The 24984-nt window shown below is 40.4% G+C and overlaps 1 protein-coding gene across 1 annotated transcript in view; it reads right to left on the bottom strand.

Annotated features, from left to right (window-relative positions):
• Nucleotides 1-1448: 1448 nt before the first annotated feature.
• Nucleotides 1449-24984, bottom strand: part of ap1g1 (adaptor related protein complex 1 subunit gamma 1) — a 146564-nt gene continuing 123028 nt past the window's right edge. The window contains exons 20-23 of the mRNA XM_084337690.1: nucleotides 23645-23743; nucleotides 22622-22782; nucleotides 8198-8296; nucleotides 1449-7125 (exon numbers count right to left, since the gene is read on the bottom strand). Coding sequence (XP_084193816.1) covers nucleotides 7024-7125; nucleotides 8198-8296; nucleotides 22622-22782; nucleotides 23645-23743 — 461 coding nt within the window. The 3' untranslated portion in view covers nucleotides 1449-7023. The remainder of the gene's footprint in view (nucleotides 7126-8197; nucleotides 8297-22621; nucleotides 22783-23644; nucleotides 23744-24984) is intronic.

Genomic DNA, 24984 nt, shown 5'->3' on the forward strand with positions numbered 1-24984 from the left:
CTGAACGGAGTCATCTGAAAATGTGCTGATCTGTGATGTCAGAGATGTCTCAGCTGCATAATAATGTGGCAGCCCAGCCCTGGTTGGAGCCCAGGCTCAAAACGGCTTAAGATCTTGAGGTAGAAAAATGCTGTTTTTGAGGACTTGATTAGAAATACAAAACAATGAATAAAAAAATAAAGAAAAATTACAGAGGTGTTCCATAGACTCACAGGAATTGTGTAAAAGTGCCCAAATCGTGAAAGAAATAGTAAAATAGTTCCCCTTTAACTTGAAATTACACTCAGGGACAGCTCTCATTTTCAGTGTCGTCAAGTATTTACATTCACATAATCATCATCAATAATATATTATACAAGAACAAAGAAGAGAAAAATAAAGGAATACTTCTTCCATGGTTGATGCTCGTCAATAATGGAAATAAATGGTAATAATGGTTTTAATACAAAAAAATGCAGATGTATAGCGGATATTACTGTGATAAAGGTCAGTTAGAAAAGCTTGGTAATTTTTTATGATTAGGAGTTATGACTTGTGATACGAGTGTTCCTGATGCATGCTGTAGGGCAATGATCACTGACCCCGAAATAAAAAATACCGGAGATTCTATTTTTCCAAGTTAAGCCTAGGGGGTTCAGTAATCAGCTAAAAGGTTACCACTAACTTAACTTAAGGTAATTAGAAGCATTACTCAACCAACCGAATCAAGATTAAAGTCACCTAATACAATAATTTCAACATCAGGATACATGAGAGAGTAAGTCTACTATCTTATCTATGGAGCTAGCGTCAGCAGATGGGGGTTTATAAATCCCAGAACAAATTTATAACGCACATCCTCCGTTTCTTGGTGCTGAGCCAAACTGTAAAAACAGTAATACATAACAAAGTGGGGCTCGCAACTCACTTGATGCTCCAAGGTGTTTTAATTGACAAAATAATAGCAGTAGATACGTTTCGACCGACCCTTCCGGTCTTTTTCAAGTCATACTCGACTCAGAATGATTTACACGGCTCATCGGATGTTCTCTTAGTAATTTCCACGACACCATCCAAATACAATAATAACAATTAGAATGTGTATACTATCCTGTGTATCAAATGATGTCAAGTGTTTTCCATGTGAACGGATGCAGGCAGAGAAAGACCTGTCGCACCAAGGGCCGATAAATCTCCACAGCAACGGAATAAACACAGTTCCCAGTAGAATGTTTATTTGACTTTTTATTCTCTTGATCATTTTATCCAACCCAAAGACAATAATACACAGCATAAGTTGAAAATATCCCATTTAATAGTTTACAGCCTCTCATCTTTAATCATCATTATTCATATTATCAGTCTGACATTCACGCCCACTTTGAAGACGTGGGACTCTAGATTCAGTTTAACTCTGAAACGTTTGTCTGAAAAAAATAAAGGAAAAAAAGTTAGCTTCATAACCCCCCCCCCCCCCCCCCAAATCAAATAGGCTAGAATATTGTTGTGGTCAGGACAGACCAGGGGATTACATACAATGGAAGCCTTTTCTATTTATTTTTTAGATTAGACAGGGAAAGTGAGTATGGTGGCAAGTCAGATGCTCCTCTAAGCCCTTTACACTGAGAAGTCACCTGACTAGACACACAAGTAAAAAAGAATTACATCCAGATGACTGGTGTGTGCACTTAGTCCCCTTACATACTAAAAAATAAAATAAGGAAAACAAAAACAATATTTTGTGCGCCAACTGAATAACTCCCAATGGACCCATCTCAAACCCCGCCCTCTTTCCTCGATCCTCCAATCGCGACAGTTGCTTCCCCAGGGGAGGGGCTGTGATTGGAGGATTGGGAAAAGAAGGCAGCGTTCGAGAGGTCAATTGTAAATGTCAGCTCCCAACCCGTCAAGGTGGTGTGGTGGATTTTGTTGAGTTCATTTGAAATGTTCTTGCATTTCAATAAAACATGATGCGTCAAGAGTAGAAATGACACTATTTACATCATAGATTCTTCTCACATGCAGCTCTGAAAGCTGAGAGTTGAAATCATTGCAGCCAAAATCATGTCCTACCAGATTAAAAGTAAAACATGTCAACACACTAACCGTCACTCACACAAGCATGTATATTTACACACACACACACACACACACACACACAAATCACTTCAAAAGCTGATCATACAGCTGAGGGATACTTTGTTTCTTTTTAAATTGCAGTGTCCAAACCGCTTGTAATCAGGTTCATTTTCATATGCATTTGACATCTAAATCTACATGGGTCACTATCATTAAAAGAACTGATTGAATATGATTAATAAGGAGACATATTTATGGAAAATGACAACAACAAAAAACATTGTTTGTAGGAGACATCTGTCCCTGACAGCCTTCCAGTTTCCACAGCTCCCCCTTGTGGACATTAGCTTACATCACATGTAACATGCAGGTTCATCTGGGGTTTTGTAATTTCAAGAATAGCTAAATCAGTACTGCATTGTCTTAGATCAATTTTTTTTACCAAAACGTAAACCGAGAAATGGAATCGAAGCTGAACCTCAGATATCTCGTCTTTCTGCCGTGTGGATTTCAATAAATAGGACAATGTATTTGCGAGTCCTACGGCTGGTTCAACAGCAAATAGTCCCTTGTTGCCTCCAGACAATCAATACGAACCGTCAATTGTACCAGTCTCACTTCTGACAGGAGAGGAGCAGAGAAAGCCCAGCTGAACGGGGAGACCATGTCACACACCAACATGCACTATGACAATGAAGAGCGTCAGGATTAAAAGAATACTGGCTTATGAAAAGGCAGACAAGAGTGGGTTTAGTCCCGGCCAGGCTCGAGAGGCCCCCCCAATACTACCTGCATTAATCACACACAGATCATCACATGATTAAACCAGTCTCAGGCTATTTTAACTCCAACTAAACGTTACTGACTCTAGCAAGAAGAATCACAAACTCCCTCACTCAACGCCATGGCACTGGTCTTGTCGATTCCCAATAGAATTGGAAAGGTATAATGCCGTTATGAAGGTGCAATAGAAGATGAAAGAGAAGTAAGCAGACAAAGAGACATACAACCTGCAAACACAAGGCCGAAAGAGGCCAATGAAAAGAATTCATTCCTATTGGGCGATATGTACTGTAGTTATCCATCTAGCGTATTCATAGTAGCACGCGGGTCCGACAGCATTAATTAGTTCTGATTTCTTTACAACCGAGTGCGGAACGATATAACTGCACATAAGGCCAGAGGGAAGGGTTACACTTTCTCGTACCCTTGGAGGAGAGTACGCAACACAGACGAGGGACCAGGGAGAGATGACAAGGTGCCACCTCAGCACCGTGCAGCACTTTGCTGAGGTTTTCTCAGTAGTACGATCACTCAGACATCAGCTCAGACCAACTCACACCTCAAAAATATCTAAAAAGGTTCCAATAGCAGCGTACCAACTTGCCCACTAACTTGGTAAAACATAAGATGATTAAACCGAACTTGAAAAAGAAAATGCAACTCGTCTGCATCCTTTCAAGCGTCTTTCTCTTTTTACATAATGTATACAATTATAGTCCCTAGCTAATCTTTGTTAAGTCTTCACATGGGTTTTTATTTTATTTGATCAGCTTTCGTTTGTTTTACAATTATATACAATGTACAGGCAGCAGATCATATATCTTTTACAATGAATAAGTGATGACAGGGAAGTCTTGCTTTAGACTATGATGTTGACTAGATCTATTCAGACAATGTACAGTGTGAATAATTGGTAAGGTTTAGAAAATGGTTGGTATCTAAAAAAAAAAACGATGAAGGATAGTACAAGAGACAAACTGTAAAAGCCCCCAATATGTACAGAAAAAAGCCAATAGAGCATTTAGTCAACAACAGAAAAAGTTAAACTGAATGAAATCATGTTCTCAATATACACATACCATAGCTCAAAAATATTTCCAAAGCTAAATAGTATCTCTGATTTGGTCACAAAGGTTAGATAGTGAAGCATAGTGAATATAATTAAGTACACAGCCTGATAGAACATCTGAACGATCCGAATGCACATACCGCAACATAGCACTGTGAAGCTCATAAAAGGGGCACTTTGCAAAAAAAAACAATGCAGATTATTTTGCACATAATCTCACACACATCCGAAAACTCTATTAACAGTTTTCCACATGTTAATTTAGTTTGACAGTTTTAGAGTAAATGAGTTTGAATATGGCCACCGGTGATGTCAATGCGGACATTAAATCCTTGCATTGTGTTAAATACAGCTCAATGAAATGATAAGGTAGCAGTCCCTGTAAGACAAGGTATTGCTACTTTTCCATCTACATCATTTCATGGAGCTGTAATTAACATATTCAAACTCAACAACTGTCAAGACTATGAACGTGTGCACAATAGTTGTTGGATGTGTGTGAGATTATGTAAAAAATAAGCATCAGTTTCTTTTTTTGGTGAAGTGCCCCTTTAAGTAATGAGATGTATAAACTACTGCATGTGTCTTTTCACACAGACGATTACCCCCCTTGATTGCAATCAATGACTATAACACAGCTGTCAATCTACTGTGCTGTTGAGTTAACAAACAGAAAGAGAAACACTGCGAGGTATTAAGGTTAAATGTCCCCGACGGCTGGGTCGGAATTCTGATTTGGAGTATGAGCGAGAAATCACCACGTTAACGACCTAATCCCCAACACCTCACTAAATGAACCCAACACAAAAGACTTTTACTCTAAGAAAAAATTATATATATTTCACTTGAATAGAACATTTGTTTTCTTTTTATATTACGTGAATTCCTTGTTGTGAGTTTTAACGCACATCCCTTCGTTATGAGTTTCTGAACAAGTCGACGTCCCGACAGTAGCGGCCCTGATTATCGCTATCCGCATCGAGGATTCCCGTGTCTCGTAATTGATAAGCGCAAAACGGGCCAAATTATTCTCTAAGTTTGACAGAGAACATAGAGAAAACCAATATCTGGCTCACATAGCTGTAGGCCGCATTGTAGAAGAATAACTGTGACGCAAGTGAGCGCCATTAGTGTGGGTAGGGATAACCAGGGAGATCAATGTCAATGATCGACTTCTCGTCAACTCACAGAGGGTATGTATATTAAAATGAGGGGGGAAAGTTCTATTCAAGAGAAATATTGCTTCAAAATTCCGTCCGGCTCATATTCCTCACATGGCCTTGTTTCGCAGGACATAAACCGCCTCCCCCACAAAAAGCACTCACACAATCAAGACTCTGAGACCCAGTCCATACAGAACTGAGAGGTATCTACTGTAGCTATGTCAGAAAGGCACATCACTTTGATATCAGGCATAAATATTTTAAGTCAAATCACTGCAAAAAAAAGAAAAAAAAAAAAAAAAAAAAAAAAAAAAAAAAAAACATACTAATCACAAAATAGTGCCAACAAGATGAATGTCTCCCCAAAACAAGGGAGCCATAAACGAGAGAGAAGACTCATGGGAAAAGAAAAGCATTCAGTGCATGTAACTACATTCATAATAGACTTCATTTACATGTACGCTCATGGTAACTGCGCCGGCTACGTCCAGCCCGGTTAAATAAAACGCTGAATTCTGTCTAAATCGCAGGCTATACACTGTAGGCTATGCTTGTTAAAAAGCGGTTCAGATGCAGGAAAACGTGAACGCACATCTCCAAAATGCTCATCAATTAGCCCCTATTCAAAGATTTTCCTATGAAACTACAATTGCATTTTTTTTTTTACCCGGATTTATATCCCTCAAACTGAATCAATATCCTCAACTCTATGCCTATCAATTAACCGTTGAATTTGCCAAACAGATATTAAAAAAAGAAAAAGATAAACAGAATCTACAAATGGAATACCTTTTAAGAAAAGCAAGCAAGCTGGGGAAACCAGAGCACACCCTCTGAAAGGCATCAACAGCCGACCAAACTAAGGAACGTGCATCCGTTGGGTTTTCCTCATCTTGATGGGAGGAAAGAAAATAAAGAAAAGTGGACAACCTTTTATACAAACATCAGATACAGAGACGTTGCTGTAAGCAGATTAAAGCCATGACAGACTTGAGGTCAAAGGTGAATGTGATCCTAACGACTCTTATAGAAGACTCCCAAGTGTCTGTCAGTGATCATCACGCAGGGTCAGGAGTTTAGAACTGCATTTAGTTTTTTCCTCTTTCCCCACCGCCACCATTGACCGTAGTCACATGGTGACCATTTTGCTCCTATGCCATGCTCAGGTTGGGTTCCTTTCCACCCCAACCTGAGCATGACATAAGAGCAAAATGGCATCTGTGTAAATATGGTCAATAGGATTAAAGGATTGAGTTGAGTGATTTAACATTTTTAATGTGAAACCAAATCATGACCGAACTAATTGTTTGCAAAAATGAATTTGTCTGCTACACAAGCTGAAGGTTTCCAGTCCTAACTGAAAAAAAAGTACTTCCTACATTTGTGAATAATGTAAATGTGAGAATTATTGACTTTAGATAAGATGTTGTTTGGGGGGGGGGGGGGGGGGGGGAGTAAGATACTAACCACCTTAAATTAATTCATCAGTTTAAAAGATGGATCAAAAGGAGAACTACGGATTACACAAGTGCTCGTACAGTGGCCAACAGTTCTTCTCTACAGTAGCTAAAGAGAGGTGTAGCGTGCCACAGTGTGTGAGTGGTGTGTGTGTGTATGCATGTGCATTCGTGTGGATGTTGGTGTTCGTTGACAGAGTGAAAAATAGTATTGCAAAGCAAAGTGGTCAAGGTGAAACCTATTCGGAAAAAAAGAGGGTTAGTAAATGGATATGTTTTTCAGATTCCCCCCCCCCTATCAATAGTCATTATGGTCTTCATAACATCTGCTTTTTTTTCTTTCTTCCTCACGTGTTAAAGATGTTGCGCTGCTTCCCATGCAAGTCAAGGGCAGCGATCTGCAGTGATGTCACAGGGGGGTCCGTTGGAAGAGAGGTTGGGGGGTGGGGGTAGGTCCCTTGGTAGCGCTTGTAAGGGGCAAGAGGGCGGATCATCACTGCCAGGACTGAGGAGGAAAGTTATTGACCTCTGCCAGGTCCTGCACCGCTGCAGCTCTGTGGGTGTAGGTCAGCTTCACCCTCATCCGCAGCTGTTGCTGAAATATCATGGAGGAAGAATGACGTGTTTAACCTTCTGTAGTGTGGTAGTGAAAGGGTTAACCTTCTGTAGTGTGGTAGTGATAGGTTAACCTTCTGTAGTGTGGTAGTGTGGTAGTGAAAGGGTTAAGATGTGTTTATACCAAAAGGACACATCATTTCAGCCAGTAGAGAGTTGGAGTGAGAATGTCATTTTGCAAAGCGAGATATTAGCTTTTAAAACTTCGGCACAAAAGGTTAAATGCCAATACAGGGTATCTGCAGGTTTCAACATTTTAAATTTAAGACAAACACATAGCAACACTGAACTGGCGGCCGCACTTTAAATAATTTAAATTATTGTGCGTTCCATACAAGCTATACACACCAAGCTCCTGGTAGCCCCGCAAAAAACAACGACTTATACAAAAACATTTCATATATTTAATATTATAGAACCAAGGGTAAATGCTGTCAGAAGAAAATAAATGATGTCATCAGTGTCATTCAGACGATGGATCACTCATTTTATCATCATACAGCATTTCAATAAGTCAGCCATCGAGTCCCCTTGAAACAGCAGACATCTGCGTTCATGCAGCTAGGGTGCTGTTCAGAACATCATGATTCAATATTAAAACGCTGTTTGCAACAACAGTTGAGTTGGATGTATCTTCTGAACACAGGGAGGGAGGTAGGGCAGAGTAAATATATCTAAAGAAATATATATTGAATCATTTAATTTGAATAATCCAATACAGATTCTCCTGGTATCCCCGCAAAAAAACAACGATACAAAAACATTTAATATATTTAATATTATATATATTATTATATATACTAAATGTAAGACTTTTTTTATCCCTTTTAAGGCCTTACATTTTGAATTATTAATTTAATACTTTAAAACTTTTTAATACCCTGCAGATACCCTGTAATACTAAAAGTAACTGACCCATCTCAAAACCGCCTTCTTTTCTTGATCCTCCAATCACAACTGTTGCTTCCCTCAAAGTAATAGTTGCGATTGGAGGAACAAGAAAAGAGGGCGGGGTTTGAGATGGGTCGATTAGATTAAGACAAATTCTTTACCTTCTGTGGATTGAGAACTCTGATAACCTGTGTCACGCTTCCCTGGTTGAGTCCTGGGACTACATTACTGCTCGGGGACAGAAGCTGCAGCTGGAATGTCTGAAAGATAAAGAGAACAATATGAAATATAATTTGTAAATGGCTGCATTTCTATAGCTCTTTTATCCAAAGCGCTTTACAATTTGTTCCTCACATTTTACCCGTTCACTCACACAGTAACACACCGATGGCAGAGGCAACCATGCAAGGTGCCAACCTGCTCATCAGGAGCAGTTAGGGGTTAAGTGTCTTGCTCAGTGACACTTCGACACACTGCCCGGGAGGAGCGGGAATCGAACCGAGAACCTCTGGATTACCAGACGACTGCTCTACCTCCTGAGCAGGCATGCAGTGGTGGTCAAACGCGGTTAAACGCCGTTTAGGCTTGGGTCACTGACAGAAGTGCGTGCGCACGCACACAAAAATGCGTTTACAATTGTCACTGAACTCGTGGTGCCGGCCGGCACTTATCACCTAGACTTTGCATAATAATATAGCGATACCGATACCGATGGGCGATAGCATAACAACGGACTCCTCTCCTCCACCACCGCCTCTCCACCAGCGTCAATGAGTCCTCGGAGCAGCCGCCCAGCTCCGGCGGGGAGTCGCTGAAGGAAACTGTCCTTCTGTAAACTTAACTAACTCCAAGTTACATTGTTAATTTAGTTTGTATTTACTTTTCTAGTTTAAGTTAATTTAATTAAAGAAATTGTAACTACAATTACATTTAAAACATTTATGCATAATAATCATCTGTTCTGTGCCAAACCGAGGGAACATGTATGCGCGTGCGCGGGGAGCGAGCGTGGCATTTGGGCATTGCCCATATTACGACTGCACCATTGCTCCTGAGCCTCTGTCGCCCCTGATATGAAACCTGCCCACCATGCCCCCCTACCAAACTGCCCCATCATCCATGCGCATGGGCTAATTCAGGTTAGTTTTATGCCCAATTTATACTCCGACGTCATAGTGGTTGCAAAGGTTGTGGTGAGCCTGCCGAGATCCGGCGACACCTACATGCAGCTGGTCAAGGACGTCACAGCAACGTGAGCTGCCCTGGACTGGGCGGGGCTGTGTACGTGTTCCTCTGACCTACTTCCGTATTTACCATTTATCATCTGAGGAGCATGGAATAATCGATTCCATTATCGATTGTGATTAACTACATTAGAAACATGGACCAAATCGAAGAAAGACAGAGGAAGTCTAAAAATATAGCCATAGCCAACACAACGCAGCACAGCCACCTAGTGGTTCGGCGGTGTACTGCAACCCAAGCGTTGAACTGGCGTGGAAGTATGTCGGTCTAGCTCCCACGTGCAAAATATCAGCGACGGCGGACCTTGAAGCATATCTCAGCCTTTAGGCTACATTCATGCTGCAAGCCTTAGTGCTCAATACAGATTCATTGATCAAATCCAATATTTCTGTTCACATGTACATTTTATATATTTTAGTTTGTCGATAAAAAAAGAGGGCAGAGTTTGAGACGGGTCAAGAACCAACAGTAAATGCTGTCAGAAAAAAATAAATTATGTCATCAGTGTCATTCAGACTAAGGATCACTGATTTTATCATCATACAGCATTAAAGTCAGCCATCAAGTCCCGTTGAAACAGCAGAGACAAAGATTGAGAATGGGTAAACGCTGTTTGCAACAACAGTTGAGTTGGATGTATCTTCTGAACACGGGGAGGGAGGTAGGGCAGAGTAAATATATCTAAAGAAATATATATATATATATTGAATCATTTAATTTGAATGATCCAATACAGATTCTTAAAATTCTGAGATCAATCTTTTTTTAATCTATTTCTTTCAGTGTAAAGATATTTGCAGAATCTAATTTCTTGTACACCTCCCATCCTGCAGATGCAGGGATTAAAGCAAAAAAAATCTCCTGACTGAACTTTTTTTTCAGGCCAAGTCATATTCTTATTTTAACCTCCACTGTATATATATATTAGCGTTTTAAGGGAGCCTACTTGTTTCGGTTTCGTCGATAATCCAATGTAGTTACCCCCCCCCCCCCCCCCACCTCCAATTTACAGCCTCCCCCCTCCACCCAACCTACCCAACCTCCTCCAATGTACAGTTTCTTCGTCAAATGTATATACTCTCTTTTTTAGACTCTTATTGTATCACAAACAATACTGTATTTGTAAATCTTGTATGTCATAAATGTCTAGATGTAGCAGTACTGTCTATCTGTATGTCATGTGTGTAGGGCTGACCCGTATTAGTCAATTAGTCGACTAATCGGTCGAAAGGGGCCGTAGTCGACTAACCAACCTCTTAGTCGAATAGTAATTTTTTTTTAAGATTTTTTTTATCATTCTTTCCAAAAGAAAAGAGGCCTAGAAGCGTGGCTAACGCTAATGAATGAATGAATGAATGAAAACTTTATTTAACAGATTGCAGAATGGGTACAATACAGTACGGCTCAATACATACAATTGTTAAGGGGATGCAGACCTGAGAAAGACGTTTGTCTTGTTTCCATCAGGGTCCCCCATTTTCAATTCATATAGACATTTATGACATACACAACATACATGACATTTATGGCATAGGGACATATAGGTATTTAGTACTGATACATTTGTGACATAACGGTATTCAAATATACAGTACTGTTACCCCTAGATCCTGACAGAGTATATACATATGATGGGGAGGGGACTGTACATTAGGAGGGGGTGGGTGGGTGGGAGGGAAATATACATACGGCGGGGAGGGAATATATACATGTGGTGGTGAGGAGACTGTCTATTAGGAGGTGGTGGGGGTTTTGGGCATTTACGGTGGCCAGTTTCGAATTGCAGCCTCCCGTAGGTGCTCTTTAAGAGCGGTTTTGAATGTGGGCAGGGATTCACATTCCTTTACAGCTTTGGGTAGGGCGTTCCACATTGTTGTGGCATAATTGCGAAACGTGTTTAGTCCCTTGTTTGAGCCGAATCTGGGTTTAACATGATTTGTTGAGCTTCCTCTGGTGTAGTGGTTGTGGTATTCACTGACCTTTGGGAAGTATTTTGACATGTACATGGGCACCCCGGTCGTATAGTGTATCTTGTAGACCAGGCCCATTGCAAGTTGCTGTACTCTGTCGTCTACTCTAAGCCATCCTAGGTTGGCAAAGTGGGCAGGGGTGAGGTGGGTTCTGGGGTTCAGGTCAAGTAGTAGTCTGACCAGTTTGTTTTGTGATGTTTGTAATTTTGTTTTAAGCGCCTTTGAGGTGCTTTGGTACCATGAGGTGCACGCATAGTCATAGTACCCTTGAATGAGTGCTCCTGCCAGAGTCTTCAGGGTATTCTTGTTTACCAGAGAGGAGATCCGGTACAAGAATCTAGTTTGTTGGTTGACTTTTTTTATTACATTGGATGCCATTTTGTCACAGGAAAGATTTGCCTCTAGGATGGAACCCAGGTAGGTAATTTCGTCTTTCCTTGTGACAATATTGTCACCCACTGTAACTGAGAATCCGTCGGTCTTGCTGAGTTTGTTATTTGAACCGAAGAGAATGGACTCTGTTTTGCCCATGTGTAATGATAGTTTGTTATCAGCGAGCCATATGCAGATTTTGCCTAGTTCCGTGCTGAGGGTTTTTTCAACCTGCAATTTGTTCTTGTCAGAGACCAGCAGGGCTGAGTCGTCCGCAAACAGGAACAAGTTGCAGTCACAGGCTGACGACATGTCATTTGCATAAATTAGGAAGAGTAGCGGTCCTAGTATGCTTCCTTGTGGAACACCACAGCTCACTGTGAGGGGGGGGGATAGAGTACCGTTTACCTCTACCATCTGTTCTCTCCCCTCCAGGTAGGATTGCATCCAGCTCACTGATAAGCTATCAAAACCAATTGCTTCATAATAAATTAAATGAAGTGCAATCAGCCCTTAATAATACTTTAAAATTATCCACACATAAACGTATGAGCACAGCAAGGTTATTCTAACAATTTAAGTAATCACTCCATTAAAGGCACATTGAAGCGCTAAAAGGCGCTGCTTTTCTATCTTATCTAATCAGTTAAATCGGTTCTAGTGGCTTCTCCACGTTGATAATTATTTATCTCTTATTCCTTATCTATATCTTTCCATTGATTTTTATTTTATTAAATTTTTTCTTCTCATCACTCTATATTTTTTAAATATAATTTAACTTACATTGTTCTTTTCCAATGTTCTTCACATTAAGGTGTCAATATTACTATATATTTTTTAAATATATTGTAACTTACATTATTCTTTTCCAATGTTCTTCACATTAAGGTGTCAATACTGATCTACAATCTTTTCCTTTTTTTTCCCCCCACACGTTGGTGGAGGGTTCAAAGGAATATGTCGATAAAGGTTTATTCTCTTTTTATTTTATTTTTTATTTTTATCTTTAGGTTATTTATCACAATACTTCATTATAGTAAGGGAAGGTGCAAGACCAAAAGCGCCATTCTATTGCAATAGAATGGAAATGTTAGATCCTATGGCAATGAGCATAGGAAAATTAGGATTACAATGCTCAGGTTGGGCAATCCGGTGGACCATGGGAGAAAGTCAATCGCGGAGGATGTGTTCTTGGAACACAGGCATGTTCGACTTTCTGGGAGAGGGGAAAATAGGGGATTTTTATTTGTATATATATATGTTTTTAAGCTCAGCTCTCAACGGGACCTCATTAATTGGATGTGCATCTATTGTAGCTTCATACTCCAGAAACATTACCAAAAACTACACGAAAACATGCATAGACTATGGCTAGTTTGAATATAATGGTATGGAACACCCGTGGGATAAACAAACAACACAAGCGCAAAAGCGTGTTTACACTGATGAAAAAAGAACATGTGGACGTGGCACTATTAAGCGAAACGCACATTTTAGAGGGAGACATAAATACGTTAGCGGATAACATATACCATAATATTGGTCACTCTTCTTTTGCTACGAGAACTAGAGGGGTAGCCATAGTCGTCAGACGCAAATTAAATATCGAATTGAAAGGGGTATGGTCGGATGCTGAGGGGCGCATAACTATAGCTAGGATTATACACAATAACAGGAAAATTGCATTGGCAGCGGTATATGCCCCGAATTTGTACGAAGTGGGTTTCTTCACTTCACTAACAGGAGAAATGTTAAACCATCCCGAGTACTCATACATAATAGGTGCGGATTTTAATGCCATTTGGAACCCAAGGATGGACAAAACTTACCTTTCCTTCTCCAGCGAACAAAAGAATTCATCTAAAGCATTAAAAGATTGGTCGAAATCAACAGGAGTAACTGATTTATGGCGTTCACTTAACCCCATGACCCGCAAGTACTCCTGTCGTTCGGCGAGACACAACACACTATCCAGAATTGATTACGTCTTTGCATCCCCGAGAATATTTGATAAATACGAAGTGGAAATGACACCCAATGCGCTATCAGATCACTGCTACTTAATCCTGAAAGCAACATTTGGTACACTATCTACCCGGGCCCCCAGATGGCGTTTTAATTCGATGCTGCTTAACAACAAGGAATTCATTACACAAATTAAAGAAGCTCTCACAGTATTCCTACAAGATAATGCTAACTCGGTGCAAGATCCCAGAATATTATGGATGTCGGTAAAGAATATGATCAAGGATTTCTCGGATAGATTTACCTCCATATTGCGCAAAAATCAAAACACAAAACTGTCTGAAATGGAAACGCTTTACTCAACGCTTTTTAATTCTTTAAAATACAACAACTCTACTAGACTAGATAACCAAGTTAACATTCTAAAGACCGAGATCAAAGCAATGTACAGACAAAAATCGGAATTGCAAATACGCAGCACTAGACAACAGCAGTACTTCCAAGGTTCTAAACCTAGTCACCTATTAGCCATGCGACTAAGAATTAATGCAAAATTTGCAGATATAACTGCCATTAGGAAACAACAAGCTCTAGTAACAGAACCCAAAATAATAAACGATACATTCAAAGAATTCTACTCCGATTTATATAACTCAGAAACGACCTTTGATCAAGACAAATTAGACACATATCTTAATCAAATTACTCTCCCTAAACTTACGGATGAAGACGCTAAACAGTTAGAAGTACCGATCACATTAGAAGAACTCAAGAAGGCCATATCCGGAATGAAAAACGGCAAAGCTCCGGGAATTGACGGTATCCCATCAGAAATGTACATTTCTTGCTGGGACATATTTGGACCCTTATTACTAAATATGATCTTATACTCAGTCAAAGAGGGAAGCTTCATTGAACACCAAAATACCGCACTCATTTCAGTTCTTCACAAAAAAGATAAAGACCCCACTGAATGCGGTAGTTACCGTCCTTTAAGCCTCCTCGGAACCGATGTCAAACTGTACTCTAAGATATTAGCCATCAGATTGCAAAAGCATATGACGTCTTTAGTTCATACGGACCAAACAGGCTTCATAAAAGGTCGCCTGATCAATGATAACATAAGGCGAATACTGCACGTACTAGATACAGACAAAGAGGACATCACACCTAAGGCGATACTATCCCTGGATGCTATGAAAGCATTTGACAGGTTGGAATGGTCGTTTCTATGGGCAGTATTGGAAAGGATGGGGTTAGGAAAAGGTTTCATTGATATGATTAAAGTACTATACAAGGACCCATCGGCCATGATTACAACAGGCACAATCATCTCCAAAATCTTTCCGGTATCACGCTCTGCCAGACAGGGTTGCCCTCTTAGTCCCGGACTATTCAATTTATCATTAGAGCCTTTAGCACAATATATAAGACAATCCCAATCCATAGAACCAATCGTAATCAAGGGCACACAACAAAAAATTAGTTTATATGCGGACGACGTAATATTGTTCATGCAAAACCCCAACACCACATTGCCTCATCTGCTCAAGTTGATTGAGAACTTTGGTGATTTATCGGGATTTAAGATAAATTGGCCGAAGTCGGCTTTCCTTCCACTTAACACCCCTGCAAAAAAAGATACAACCCTCCCAGGTGCGATACCGATGGTAAAACATTTCAGATGCTTGGGAGTGGAAATATTCCCCACCATAAGACAAACGGTGAAGCACAATTACACAAAAATACAGAACAAAATCAAGGACGACCTGGACAGGTGGGCAAAACTTAAAAACTCAGTACAGGCAAGGGTATCAATAGTTAAGATGGATGTATTACCAAGAATCAATTTCTTCAGCTCAATGCTTCCGTTACCTCCTCCAGAGGGCTACTGGAAAAGATTACAAACCTCCACATACAAATTTATTTGGAATAACAAACCACCTCGCATAAAAAGATCCACCGCACAGAGAAGTAAAGCAGACGGTGGCATGGCAGTCCCAGATTTTTTACAATATTTTAATGCCTTCACATTAAGACCATTGAAGAAGATATGGTTTGACCCCGAGGCTTTGGTATCTTGGAGAAAATTAGAAGAAAACATAGTAGCCCCACAGAGATTGAAAGACATAGCATACACTAAACTTTCAATCAAGCATTGTGAGCGAGAATTTGGCCCAATAATAACCCATGCAATCAGGACATGGCGGGAAACACAAAGGAAATTTCCTAACAATCAAGTATGGCATAATCACACTCCCATATTCAATAACAATGCTCTCTTAATGGGAAAACGACCTATAAGATTCCCTGTATGGGAAGAAAGAGGCATACACTCATTAGGGGATATTTTTAATAACAAGGGCCTCTGTAGTTATGTCGAAATATGCATAAAGTTTAACCTCACCGAGTCCACATGGCTTTTTTACATACAGTTACGACTTTGTATGAGATCTCACGGTGTTCCATTACACATACCAATTGAACACCACAGATACCACAAATTTTTCTATGAAAGAGATACAATGGGAGGTTTTGTATCAGGTTTTTATTATCAATTACTAACGTCCTCGTACGAAACCCTTCAACTAGACAATGTCTGGAGGAGGGATATACCAGACCTGGAAAATGACTTTGATTGGCAAGGAGCCTGGGCAAATGTCCGACTTACATCAAGGAACCCGGATCATCAACAAATCAATCTGAACTATATTCACAGGACATACTTGACTCCTATAAGGCTGTGCAAAATGGGGCTTATACAAGACTCCAAATGCTCCCAATGTACAAATGGGGACGAAGGAACATTTATGCACATGTATTGGGACTGCCCACCAGTTAAGGCATTCTGGAAAGATGTGTCCCAACAATTATCAATACTCGTATTTTGGAATATACCTGTACACCCCGCGGTATTGCTATTGAATGATGTTTTTGAGTTTGCAGTGAACCCACAACTAAAAAGATTGGTTTTATCGGGTATCACAGTAGCAAAAAAACTGATTGCATCACGTTGGTTTCAACCGGAAAAAATGTGCCGGAAAGTGTGGTTTCTTACATATCTTGATGTGATATATCAAGAAATATCAACAGCAAGAATTCTGGGGCTCAATGAATCCAAAATGTTAATGTGGTTAGAAGTGGTGGAGAGAATAAAAGCTAGCCTATAATGGTGATGTCTGGTTAGGAGTGAGGGATAATGGAGGTACTATCCAAGAGGGGGTCCGGGAGGGGGGGATTTGAGCTGGAGCATATGTGTGTAGGGTTTTAGAAAATAGGTATTCGGGGTATATTATATACTAACATTTATATATAATTGTAACTTCGCTGGATATACACGGTATACGGTTAAAATGTTATTATTGACTATTTTTGTTTTATCCTGTTTCTGTACTTGCATATATTTTAACCACCTTTACTGAAAGTTTCATTATACATTGTGTGTTGAGTACTGACTTTTAATAAGTTTTGTTTTGCAATAATAAAAAAATTAAAAAAAAAAAAAAAAACCAATTGCTTTTAGCTTGTCCATTAGAATGGAGTGATTGACAGTGTCGAAGGCCTTTTGTAGGTCCAGCATGACCATGCCGCAGTATTTGCCCGCGTCCACCTCTTGTTTTATGTGGTCGTTCAAATAGAGGAGGCATGTGTCAGTGGAGTGGGACGTTCTGAAGCCAGATTGGAATTCGTAGATTAGATTTTTTTTCCGCCAAGTACTTTTCGACCTGTTCATAGACTATTTTCTCCATGACTTTCGAGATGGAGGTAAGAATAGAAACATGGCGGTAGTTGCCTGGGTCTAATTTGCTGCCCTTTTTGTGTAGAGGGGTCACTCTCGCAATTTTGAAGTCCTTGGGGACGTGCCCCTGTTTTATAGAGAGGTTTATTATGTGTGTGATGACTGGGGTGATGGCGGCTGCTGCGTCTGAGGAATTTGGAGGGGATGTTGTCATGGCCAGTGGCCTTGTTAGGTTGGAGGGCGCTCAATTTTTTTGAGTACCTCATCGGTTGTTACCATTTCAAGTTTGAAGTCGTCTTTGTGGACCCCTAGGTTTTTGTAGTATGCTACTATGTGTTCTACCCCATAATGCCCTGAGTGGGAGGGTAGTTTGTTTACCAGTGTTGTGGCTATGTTTGTGAAGAAGATGTTTAAGTAATTGGCTACATCCAGCTTGTCTGTGATGAGCGTGTTGTCCGTCTTTATGTTTATGTTTGAGAATCTGGTTTTAAGTTTTTTACTGCAGCCTAGTTGATTATAGAGTAATTTCCAAAGTTCGCGGGGTTTGTTTTTGTTTTCCTCAGTTTTGTCGTTGATGAAATTTCTTTTTGCGGTTCTGATCATGGTGTTTACGTCATTTCTTAGTCTGTTTCTTTGGATTTTTAGTTCAACCACGTGGGCTTGGAGTTCACCGTTTGAGCTTTTGGAAAGCTTTGTCTGACTTTTATGAAGTTCAGAGCATTTTTTGTCTCTGGTTTTCATAGCGGCCAATGGCATGCATACCAGAGGCTAACTGCCTACGAAAACAGGCACAGAGACACTAAAAGAGGATTTCACCCATCTAATGAACACACAGACTAGACAAATATTAAGATGTATCCATCAGTGGACCAATTGCATGCTTTTGCAGAGGACAAGAAGCCTTCAGTCGACTCCTTCAGACATTAAGCACCCCCACAGCCCAAATGGAATGATAAAAAAAAAAAAAAAAAAAAAAAATTGTACTTTTTTTTTTTTCAACCAATAGTCGAATAACGGCACATTTTGGCCAATCATAGTCGACCATCCAAATCCTTAGTCGGGGACAGCCCTACATGTGTGTCATATATGTTATGATGAATTGAAAATGGGGGACCCGGATGTAAACAAGATGAAAGTCTCTCTCTGGTCTGCACTAGTGCACTGCAACCTTGCCCAGGCCCGACGGGGCCCGGCGGGTTCGGGCTGGGTAGGGCTTTTTTTTTAATAAATAATTCGGGCTCGGCCGGGCCCGGGCACCGCCGTTTTTATTGCGTTTTTTTTTTTTTTTTTTTTTCATATAACTAGGGTTATAGGATAACCTTCGTTTTAAGATTCGCTTTCTCTTTTGCGCCAGAGAAACATTTGGATGTAATTACTGCAGCGCGCAGGGAGAACTCAGCTAGGGGACAAGTTCAACTCGATTGGTTGTGTTGGAATATAGCCAGTTGGCGAACGTTTTAATTTGTTCTTGGGATGTATGTAGCCGGTTTTGTTAACACTTTGAGTGCCACTCACGAGATTTCTCTGGTTTTTTTTATAGGTGGTTGCATGCCACTCACGAGATTTCCCGGATTTTTTTTATTTTTGCAATCTGAAAAATTATTGCATCACCCGAGCCTACCCGAGTATAGCCGAGGGGCGCCGGCGATCACTGTGGAAAAAAGCGCCCCCTGTCGTCTCCCAGATGACATAAGTGATTTTGGAATGGACTCAATGAAAATGAATGGGGAAAAAAATCCGGTACTCCACATTTTCCAGTTCACTGTTCCAGCCGGGGTTACTAGAGTTAATTCTGGAGCCTCAGATCCCCGCGGATCATGGAGTTCTACTGTATCGCGTTGGATCCATACACGTATCGATTTTTTCGAATGGTGATCAGGAATTGGAATATACCAGTTGGATACCATCTGATGTCAGGTAAGGACTCTATGTTATCAGTGTTAGGATAATCAGAGTAAGTTTGATGAAGTTATAAGCTGTTTTGTGAAATGTCTTCTTTCGGTTTCACTGTAAAAGTCCGTGAGGAAATCAACGGAGCGATTATCAGTGCGCGGCCGTAATGTGCGTGCGTGCACGTATAATATTGATCATCTAGCGTTTATTTGAAAACAGGCAGACGAATATCAACGTTGTGGAATATTCCACTAAAAGACGATTTTCATAGAATGCTCCAGAATGAGCTGTTTTTTATATCAAAACGGGGGCTTTTCTAACTGCTCTGAAACGGCAACGACGCGATAAAAAAACAATCTGCCTTCACAGCACTGACTGGAAAATAGTCTTTGATAATGCGATGGGCATATTAGACACACTCATAAAACATAGATTAGACGATATTAACGTTAACATTGGCGCCGATGGTGGCATTCAAGCGGTAAAACGGAAAACCAGGCGTGGCGCTGAAAGTGTTAACGGTGTTCAACGCGTTGCTGACGTCTGGTGAGTGATGTTATTATTTGCTGGGTCTCGACTCGCTACCCGTTTTGTTGTGATTTTCATTACGTTGCTCTGCTCGAAATCTGATTTCTGTTTTCTGTTTGTTTGTTTGACTGAGTAGGCTATTGTGTGTCGTGTGTGTGTGTGTGTGTCAAAGAAGATTCTATAGCCTTCAATACGTTTTACGAGGCTGATGTGTGAGTCAGAGATATAAGCGAGCACTGGGAGAGACGGCATTGCGAAACAGGCTATGTAAATGCTTCTTAGTTTTGTTTATTTATTACGTTCATATAAAACCGTGTTTCGAATATTTAAAACAAATACAAAAAAATTTATATTTTAATAATAATAATAATAATAAATTTTTTCGGGTTTTCAGCGGGCTAGGGCTTAAAATATTATTTACAGTCGGGCTTATTTTCGGGCAGGGCCTGAAGTTCACGGGCTCGGGCAGGGCTCGGGCTTTATTTCAAGGCCCTTGCAGACCACTAGTCTGCACCCCCTTAACACTTTAATCGCCGAAGACGCTGTGCAGCGTCTTTCCCCGCCATGCTTATTCTGCCGAAGACGCTGGACAGCGTCTTTGATATCAATATTTCAAAAATCTGTGATCGAAATCATATTTCTCCCCCGGAGACATTATATGTACTGGTGAGCCCCTCTCAACTCTCCAACGGTTCAAGAGCGCCATCTGGTGGCCGATCGGCCGCTCGCCCAAACAGGAAGTGATGGATGAAGTGGCGCTCACCCATATTTCGTCCGGGCACTCGCTATCATTAGCAGGACTCCATCTTGACACACTGGATGTCGATCGGTTGCAAATAACTCGATAAACAACATGATTTGGACGTATATACTATTATACAACCTGGAAATGGATCGGGTATTTCTACATCCCATAATAGGAATATTTCAGTTCCACGCTCATCGTCCAACGGCGCGAGGAAGATACGGTAAGATCCAGCGTTATTTTTCAACGTGTTCTTTACTAACTGCTCTAATGATCATATCACCCACACTAGATGAATGATATAACGTTGCCCACGGAATTATAAACGACCCCCGGCCCATCCGGTCAACATCAGATCATACTTAGTAACTCCTAGAAGCACGTCCAGTTGAATTATTGTTTTTTATCTCGCACAGATTCCTATCAAACTGTATTTGATCATCAATATAATGCATTTGGGGCTATAAATCAAGTTCTGGAGAAAGCTGCAGAAAACAATAAAAACATACTTATACTTTAGACCGTATTTTTGTATGAATATGTGAATGAAAAAGTATAACGTTGCTACACCCTGAACAATAGATATAGGACGTTGAATGGGCCATAGTAATGTCAATTTAGCAATACAATTAAAAAAGTTATAGCCCTGCAAAGAAGGGGAACTTCTCCATGTTAAATAGGGCTGGCGAGGGATGGTAAATTATGAATTTAACCCCGGCGATCAAAGTGTTAACACTTTGATTGCCACTCACGAGTTTTCTCGGATTTATAATAGTTACGTTGAAAGCCACTCACGAGATTTATCTGAATTTATTTTTATTATTTTTTTTAGCGATCTGAAATCATATTGCATCACGCAAGCCTACCCTAGCCTACCCAAGAGCCGCCGGCGATCAGATGTGGAAAAAAGCACCCCCTATCGTCTCCCAGATGACATCAGGGATTTTGGAATGGACTCAATGAAAATGGATGGGGAAAAAAATCCTGTACTCTCCTGTATACACGTTAGATCTATACAATTATCGATTTTTTCTAATGGTGATCAGGAATTGGAATATACCAGTTGGATACCATCTGATGTCAGGTAAGGAATCTATGTTATCAGTGTTAGGATAATCAGACTCGTTTTGATGAAGATATAAGCTGTTTTGTGAAATGGGCTCTATCGGTTTCACTGTAAAATCCATGAGGAAATGAAAACGGCTATTATCAGCGCGCGGCTCGAATGGGCGTGCGTGTACGTATAATATTGATCATCTAGCGTTTATTTGAAAACGATTCATAAATAGGCAGACAAATATCAACGTTCTGGAATATTCCAGTAAAAGACGATTATCACAGAATGGCCCAGAATGGGCTGTTTTTTACCTCAAAACGAGTGCTTTTCAAAATGCTCTCAAACGGAAATGAAGCGATAAAAAACCAATCTGCTACGACAATGTTGACTGGAAAATGAGTCTTTGATAAGCGACGGGCAGATTAGACACATAGCCATAATTTAAAACATAGATTAGGCGATATTAACGTTAACATTGAAGTGGTGCTGGGCATTCAAGGAGGTAAAAAGGAATTAAGCTTGGGCAGTGAAAGTGTTAATGTTCCGTTTCAGGGCTCAGAACGCCATTATAGAATAAAGCTCATTTGGGTATAAAAAAGAACTCAAGATTCTGTGGGTCCACAAAATTTGTCTCCTATTCATGGTCAATAGAGTAGCTCCAGACTTTATACCCGATCACATGACATCACCATTTTGAGCCTTACTTCTCTGGTCTCTGACTTTGGGAGAGTAGCTCATGTTCACTAACATTGATTGAGTTTTCCGCGGCCATGGAAATAACATTGAAACTCTGTTTGATTTGGGGTAGGTTTTCGCCCTGTAATAGCGAATGCCATTTTGTTCTGGAATGTTTCACAGTTAAAAGGAACACGCCAACATGATAGGAAACACGCTTACCGTCTTCTCCAGAGTCGGACAAGAAGATCGATACCAATTTCCTCTCCGTGCGTTCAGTAGAAAACTATCCGGCTGCAAGCTAGCCTAGCTTAGCACAAATGAAGGCGGCGGATACAGATTACAAGTGTAACATTAAGAGCGTTCTCAAATTAACCCCAGATGGTTCCTCCTTACCTTTGGTACTGCAGCCTGGAAAACAAAGTCTGTCATCTCTGCCTCGGTGGAGTTGGAGGCATGGATGGTGATGACGGCTATGTTTGGATTGGGGTTGGCTCTCTCAAACGTGAACTCTATTTTCAGGCCATTCTTGTTGTACGCCGTCATAGGAGGGATACCTGTAAGGCAAGAACCAGAGTCTAGAGATCATAAGAAAAAGAGAAAAGGAAAATAAAAAGAACAATAATTCTATTACAGAAATGTATCACATTACCAAGAGACATACCAATGTGATCCATTACTTTTACATTTAGTAATTTAGCTGATGCTTTTATCCAAAGCGATTTACAAATTCAAAGTCAGTAGGAGGGGTACATCTCTGGCAGCTAAGAGTCAGTGGCATTGTTCGCCAAATAGTGTCAAACTTGAGTGTGCATAGTAGTATAGAAATATTAGCATTATATGTACTAGTATAGGCATAGTAGTAAGGTACATAATAGCAAAAAAGAATTTAAGTGAGTAGTTTTCAGATATCGTTTAAAGATGCGTTTTTAGTCGATGGTTCAATTAGGAGTAAAAAAGTTTATACTTTTCTACATTAACTATTAAATTGTGTGCCAACGTTTTTTTAATAGAGTGGCTTCGTTTGATTTCCAAGTTTGTCTGAGGGAAGCAACAGTTGTGATTGGAGGATCAAAGAAAAGAGGGTGGAGTTTGAGATCAAAAACCAAGATAAATGCTGTCAGAAAATAAATGATGTCATCAGTGTCATTCAGACGATGGATCACTCATGTTATCATCATACAGCAGTTTAATAAGTCAGCCATCGAGTCCCCTTGAAACAGCAGAGACAAAGGTTGAGAATAGGCCCTATGTCAGGCAACTGCTGTGATAAACCGTCCACACTGTCATTCAGTCTGGACTTATATATAATATTAAAGAAAAGGTAAATGGTATCAGTGCATTCATAATAGCATACAGTAAGTACATGGTTGTCATCAAACTACATTTGGGGAGAGGACCGGCGAGGGGGAAGCTCACCTGCAGGTGCTATGTCATTATACAGGGGCTGTGAGGAGAGGCCGTCGAGGAGGAAAGGGGGCTGGGAGGTGGGCACAGAGGGGGCAGGGGCAGGACCACCTGGGGGAGGGAAGCAACATACGAGGGTACTAAGACACACACACTTGACCATATTCACAAGGCGGCTATTTTCCTCTTATGTCACGCCCTAACGGGGTGGAAAGGAATCCCAACCTGAGCGAGTTACAGATTGTGAACAACAAGTCAGCAGGAGGGGTACATCTCTGGCAGCCAAGGGTCAGTGGCATTGTTTGTCAAATAATGCTGATCTTACACTCTGTTACACTCTTGAGTGCATACTTAGTAGTATAGACTTATGCTAGGTAGTAGTATAGTAGCATAGTAGTAGGGTACATAATAGTACAGACAGTAAGAAGGTTATTATTATATAATATATATTATATAAGATATTGTTTGAAGAGGTATGTTTTTAGTCAACAGTGGAACATTTTATAGTCATGCCTTAGACCTTAGTAAAACAATATATAGTTTTCTCCATGGCTGGGCGATATGGCCAAAAACGTTATCGCGATAAAATAAAATAATTTTCATATAACTCGATATGGATAATTATCGTCGATATAATGTCTGTCAAGTTTAATTAACTTCTTATGCCCGGCGCCGATGGACGGGCTATTAATAGACTTGTTTTTCTGCTGTGAATGTCTCGAGTTGATGTCGTCATCAGTCCGCGCACGTTAGCAGTTAGCCAGAGCGAGCAGTGTATCCCATGACAATGTACTAAATAAATATCCCTAAAATACTTTACAATACATTGCAACGACGTCCACCGTATACCACACACTATTATAACCGTGGCATCAGAATTCACGTCACATACATACTCGGCACGTAAATATATAAAATAGCGCCGTGCAAGCTAAGTATCCTAGCAGCCTTGAGTCCTGAGCTGTGGTGCGTAAAGCACGTCATCACGTAACGTTGGTTGTTGTTAGTGAGTGTGCTGAGCCGAGGCTGAACGGAGCCAAACTTGGAAAATCGATATATCGAAACTTTGCGACCACGTTTCATGTTTATTTCGAGGAAATAATTTATCGCGATATTTATCGTTATCGTTTTATCGCCCAGCCCTAATTAGACTATTAAAATCTGTGCCAACATTTTTTAAATAGAGTGGCTTCGTTTGAGGGAAGCAACAGTTGCTATTGGTGGAAGATAAATGCTGTCAGAAAATAAATGATATCAGTGTCATTCAGAAGATGGATCACTCAGGGCGGCTAAGTGGCGCAGTGGGCAAGGCGCTCGCCACTAACGCAGGATATGCTGGGTTCGAGCTCAGC

The sequence above is a fragment of the Notolepis coatsorum genome (assembly GCF_963971535.1).
Source record: "Notolepis coatsorum genome assembly, chromosome: 20".
In the NCBI taxonomy this organism is placed as follows: domain Eukaryota; kingdom Metazoa; phylum Chordata; class Actinopteri; order Aulopiformes; family Paralepididae; genus Notolepis; species Notolepis coatsorum.